Source organism: Cebus imitator, unplaced genomic scaffold (assembly GCF_001604975.1).
Source record: "Cebus imitator isolate Cc_AM_T3 unplaced genomic scaffold, Cebus_imitator-1.0 Scaffold106, whole genome shotgun sequence".
Taxonomy (NCBI): Eukaryota; Metazoa; Chordata; class Mammalia; order Primates; family Cebidae; genus Cebus; species Cebus imitator.
Window position 1 is genome coordinate 5287833 of NW_016107421.1, and position 5993 is coordinate 5293825.

A 5993-nucleotide genomic window follows, 5' to 3' on the forward strand; every position below is an offset into this window, starting at 1 on the left:
GAGTCAGACAGCTGCGCCCCTCCATTTGAAAGCGAAAAGACCGTGGGCATGACTTGATTAGGCCTGCATTACACAAAGTTCACTCTTGCAGCCTGAAGGAGGGTGCGTGTGACACACACACACAGAAAGAAAGGGAACCAGCAAGAAGCAAACTGTACAAGGGAACTGCCCACGAGGAGGCCTTTGGGATGTAAAATTCTTTAATGCAGAATTTCTGGAGTTCCTGTAAAAAAATTTTTTTTATAATCTTTGATCTCTATTCAGGTTTTGCTCTGTGTTATGTGAAAAATACATACAAGTAAAAATAAAAATATACTTGCTTTATTTACCAATTTTCTAAAAGGCAAATAGGTCATAAAAAGACACAAGCAGTCAAACAAATCTATTGCACTGGGTAAAGAAAGTTTGGTTTGCACACGAACAAACCATTTGTCCGGCAAGGCTCAACAAATCATCACACAAACTCTGAGAGCTTATTTACATATCTTTTTAGGAATATATTAAAAAGAAGGCTCAGTTTAAAATAGAGAAAAAGTGTTTAACACCTGTGTAAGCACACACACTAAAGAAAACGTGACTTGATGCTTGGCACCATGTAAACAAATTCACAAGATGATTCTATTAAGTCAACTGCTTGGCACGCGCTGAAGCTACACAGTTAACAATCAATAAGCATATATTAAATAATAAAATAATGCTGATGGTAAACACTCATAATAGCAGAGTAAGATTTTGGCAGTTTTGTGTTTCGGTAACATAAATGTAACCTTAGATTAACACCTATCCCCCATGATCTGACTTTAGAGGCAAGGAGGAGTCTGTAACATCTAATTGCCGTACGAATGCAGACTGCTACCTTACCTTAGGCATAGGCAGGTGATGTTACTTTGTAAATTGAAAAATTGAAGTGTTCTTTTGTTTATGAAAAATAGGTTTAATATTCAGGCATAAGATGGTTTTACTAAGAAAACCTAGTGGATTACAAAGAGATTTCACCTCCACCAAAAAACAAAGAAAACCCTGGTCCCGGCCAGGCGCAGTGGCTCACGCCTGTAATCCCAGCACTTTGGGAGGCCGAGGTGAGTGGGTCACCTGAGGTCAGGAGTTCGAGACCAGCCTGCCCCACATGGCAAAACCCCATCTCTACTAAAAATACAAAAAATTAGCCAGGCATGTTGGTGGGCGCCTGTAATCCCAGCTACTAGGGAGGTTGAGTCAGGAGAATTGCTTGAACCCGGGAGGCAGAGGTTGCAGTGAGCTAATAATGTGCTACTGCACTCCAGCCTGGGCAACAAGAGTGAAACTCCGTCTCAAAAAAAAAAAAAAAGAAAACCCTGGTCCCATTTAAGCCTCATAGTCTTGGTCCAATTTTAAGTCAACTGTTCTTCAGTAGTAACTTTGAATTCACAACAGGGACCAATATTAAATTTTCAGAACCATCTTTGGAATATACAACACAACATGAGGTTTTATAAAAAGTTGGGCAGATTGGCCTCGCTTTTCCCCAAGTGTCCAAATGACCTAAAAGTGCCGGCGACACTGGCAGAGGCCTGAAGCTGCTCCAAGAGAGGACGGGCTCATGAAAAGAATGAGGGCTGGGCACCCACCCCAGGGTGCAGTGGGAGAGGTGAGCTCACTGCACCCCTGAAAATACAGATGCAGTTGCAAGCTGTGGGACTCAGGGTGGCAGTGGCTGCTCTCAGCCAGAAGATGTGATGTGGCCTTGGCTGGGTGGGAGCTGATGTCTGGGTGGCTCCAACGGAAGAAGACAGACAGGACTGGGTCCCACATGTGTTGGTCACAGCCTGGTTTGCAGAGGGAAGTTACTATAAAGAGATGACTGATAACATGTTCGAATCTCCGTATTGGCCATAATCATCTGAAAGGTGACAAGAACGATGCAGAAGTATACACAGGGTCTGCCGTGCGCTCATCCGATGGAGCTGGCCACACAACCCGCTAGGCTTCTTTAGTCCACAACAAATGTTTCAACTTTGTTCACTACAAACAAAAGCTACGTTAGATTGAAATACTGACCGTGAGGGTACCAGATGCCAAAGCTGTTGGTTTGCCAAATGATGCCTTCACAATATTTAATGTGAAACGTTTTGAAAGAAAGCTAGGAGAGGCTACTATCTCCACTTGGTATGTAAAAGAAAAATCTGCCTTGACTAAATGATAATTCAGATAAAAAGCAGTCCCTAAGAGAGGACAAAATTTGATCTGATCCAAACAGCCCTGGAAAGCTCTAGGAGCCGGAGTCCCCAGCTGGTGCAGCAGAGAGGTCTCGTCACAGTCGCAGGACTTCTGAGAGCACTGAGGCAACTTCCCTGACACTAAGAGGCGTTTAGTCTTTCTCAAGTTAAATCACAACTAAAATCTCTTCCCCATCCCACAAAACTCCATATTGATATTTTATAGATAAAAACACATTTCTTTCCAAACCCTCCCCACCCTCCACAGTTTTAAGTCACCCCTTCAGAAAACTGTTTTTTTCCTAAAACAAAAAAAGCCACATGAGAATATGTGTCCACTTCATTGGAAACAGCCATGAAGACCTTTCACCTCTTCCAAGCACCATCTCATGTAGCTGGCTGGCTGCTGGCCTGAAGGTGGGCGGGGGTTACGTCTGCTCTTCGATTTTATGATTCAAGGAGGATCCATTTTCATCTTCTTTGGTGTCTGACACTTCGCTGAGTCCCAGAGAAGGAATATCTTCCTCATATGGTATGCAAATATTACCCTTTTCCTTGTTTTCACAGTAAACGCATTCCTTAAAAGAAAAAAAAAAAAAGAGTGAAATCAGTAATAAAGTTGGGATCTGCGTTGTTGCAAAAAGGTCATTCAAACTGAGTAAGATGCAGGTGACCAAGTATCGCCTGGGAGGCGGCCGGCAGCAAAGGCAAAAATCCCCGGCCCGGGCGCTGGCACCCCAGTAGAGGAGAGGGACAATAGCTAAGAAGGCTGCAGAGGTGTAGGGCATATGCAGGACGTCTGTGATTGTCAACTGGACATTCACAACAGGCCAGAGAAGGTGATGCAGTGGTTTTGAGACGTGGCCACACACTCTGCCACTCCCCCTTCGAAAGGCGGGGCCTAATTCCTTTCTCCTTCAACCTTGGCTGGACTTAGGCATTTGCCTCTAACAAAGAGTACCTGGGCTGGGTGCGGTGGCTCACACCTGCAATCCCAGCACTTTGGGAGGCCGAGGAGGGTGGATCATGAGGTCAAGAGATTGAGACCATCCTGGCCATGGTGAAACCCTGTCTCTACTAAAAATACAAAAAAATTAGCTGGACGTGGTGGCACGCGCCTGTGGTCCCAGCTACTTGGGAGGTTGAGGTGGAAGAATCACTTGAACCCAGGAGGTGGAGGTTGCAGTGAGCCGAGATTGCACAACTGCACTCCAGCCTGGTGACAGAGCAGACTCCGTCTCACAAAAAAAAACGAACCAAAAACAAAGAGTACCTGACTTCTGATTCTAGGTCGTTCGTAATAGGCACCTTGGCTTCCTCTTGTTCTTTCTGGGGCAGTTATGTGCCACACTGTGAAGACATCCAGGCAGCCCTACAGAGAAGTCCCCACAGCAAGGAACTGAGGCCTCTGCCAAGAGCCAGCAGCAAGTGAGAGGCCTGCGAGTGAGGCTCCTGGAGGCCCATCCTCCAGCCACCAGGCGACAGAAGTCCCTGCCAGTATCTCGCCATCAACGTCAGGAATGACCCTGAGCCAGAACTACCCAGCTAAGCTGCTTTCAAATGCCTGACCCAAACAGACCACGTAGATAATACATGTTTATTGTTGAAGTTACTAAGTGTTGGGGCCATCTGCCATGCAGCAATAGATTACTAACGCAGTGGCAGGTGGAAAACAGACCCCGAGGCAGCCAGGGTGGGCCACGGGTCTATGTGAGGAAAGAGGATTCCGAGCAGAGGGCTGGGCACATGCAAAGACCCTGTGGCAGGTGCCTGCCAGGACAGTCCAGCAAATAGCCAGGGCCAGTGTAGCTGGAGAGGAGGGAAGGAGGAGAAATGGGCGGTGAGGTAGATGTGTACGGCTTTGCACCATTTATTCTGATGGAGGTGGGGCAGCGCTGACAGGGATCTGCAGTGTGGTGCCAGGATCTGACAGGAGGGGACAGGGGACAGTGAGGGCAGCCGGGAGGCCACTGTAACATCCAGGGCTCATGCCATGGAAGCATCCTCATGGCTTGGACCTGTATGGTGATGCTGGAGGAGAAGATGGGCTCCTATCCATCTTCAAGGTTGAGCGCAGACACAATCTGCCCACCCACTGGCTGGGGCCTGAGAGGAGCAGAGCCAGGATGCCTCCAGGGCTTGGGAGCGCAGGGGAGAAAAGAGGTGTAGACACTGAGCCACAGCTGAAGAGGTGAGGAGGAGCGTGTGGGGAGGCTGAGAGGCCAGAGGGACATCCTGGAGCACAGGCCCTGGACGCCAAGTGCAGAAAGAGCTCCCTGGAGAGAGCCACTCACTGCCGCCAACGGTCCCTGGGACGAGGACTGAGAAGTAGCACTGTGTTCGGCTGCTGGAGACCCAGATGCCGTGATAAGAGCAGCTACCATGGTGTGTGGGGAGCGGGTTGGCAGAGCAGGAGAGAGGGGCTGGCGTGCCCATGGGGTGGCTGGAAGGCCATGTGCCTGGAGAGCATGCCAGCAGGAACCTGGTTTTTCCACCGTTATTTAATGGTCTCCATGGACACGGAGGATTTGTGTCAGGAGAGGTTTTTTTGTAAAATAGAAAACAGAATTGAGAGAAAGAAAAAACAGATTTCAGCAAGTGACTGGGATTAGTTTTTCAACCTTTTTGGAAACAATGTGGAAAAGCCACTGGAAGAAAGTTTTTGAATCAGACATAGTGTTGTTGTGCCTTTAAAAAAATAAACCTTTCACTTTAGAAGTTTTTTTTTTTTTTTTTGAGATGGAGTTTCACAGGTTGGAGTGCAATGGCGCGATCTTGGCTCACCGCAACCTCTGCCTCCTGGGTTCAGGCAATTCTCCTGTCTCAACCTCCTCAGTAGCTGGGATTACAGGCACGCGCCACCATGCCCAGCTGATGTTTTGTACTTTTTTAGTAGAGACGGGGTTTCACCATGTTGACCCGGATGGTCTCGATCTCTTGACCTCATGATCCACCCACCTTGGCCTCCCAAAGTGCTGGGATTACAGGCTTGAGCCACCGCGCCTGGCCTAGAAGTTTTAAATTGAAAGAGAAGTTGCAAAGATAGTACAGAGAATCCCCATCACAGAGCCTCTCCGGGCCGCAGCAGAAGTCAAGCCCCTGAGCTCACCGCCACGTCGATGGCTGCGGGTAGGCCGCCCGTCTGCAGCCACGTGTGGACCTCGCGCAGCTCCTGCTTCTGACTCTCCGTGAACCGGGGCTGCAGTTTCTGCAAGAGCTTCAGCTTTTCTCTGTCCTCCTTCAAAACCGCTTCCGAATTTCTTCGCAAGATATTTAGAAATAGGTAAGCTTTCAAATGTCTCAAGGGTTTTTTTTTTTTTATTCTTTCAATATAAATAATGTAGTTTTAAATGATTTTAACGCAAATTTCCTTTTCTTTAAACAAATTACTGTTTAAGGTAACGTAATCTCCCTAGTAAAGAATCTGTGGTTTTTCTATGAAAATGAGGATCCTGTCAAGATTCCGCTTGACTGTATTTTACAACAGACCTGGGAGCTGGGTGTCTGCAGGTGTGACCTGTCCCCTTGGGCTCGGCTCCACACAGGTGGTTCATCTGGGAGTCTTGCCAGCAGGATGGCCTTCCCCTGCCACTGGCCAGTGCAGGGCTGGGCTGTGGCTGCCCTGGAGATGGAGCCCCCATCTCTACTAGCTACCAGAGGCCTTAGGGGTTTGATATGGCTTGGCTCTGTCCCCATCCAAATCTCATCTCAAACTGTCATACCCACGTGTTGAGTGAGGGGCGTGGTAAGGGTGACTGGATCAGGGGGCAGCTCCCCCACGCTGTCCTGTGCTGGATC

General features: G+C 48.1%; 1 protein-coding gene across 3 annotated transcripts in view; it reads right to left on the reverse strand.

Annotated features, from left to right (window-relative positions):
• Window positions 1–299: 299 nt before the first annotated feature.
• The window catches only part of PER2 (period circadian regulator 2), a 47016-nt gene continuing 41322 nt past the window's right edge, over window positions 300–5993 (reverse strand). For 2 of the 3 annotated variants that reach the window (XM_037741775.1, XM_017537818.2), the window contains exons 22-23: window positions 5305–5455; window positions 1247–2773 (exon numbers count right to left, since the gene is read on the reverse strand). In XM_037741775.1, coding sequence (XP_037597703.1) covers window positions 2624–2773; window positions 5305–5455 — 301 coding nt within the window. In that variant the 3' untranslated portion in view covers window positions 1247–2623. Of the gene's footprint in view, window positions 2774–5304; window positions 5456–5993 lie in introns of all 3 variants that reach the window. The other variant, XM_017537817.2, reaches the window with a different exon arrangement.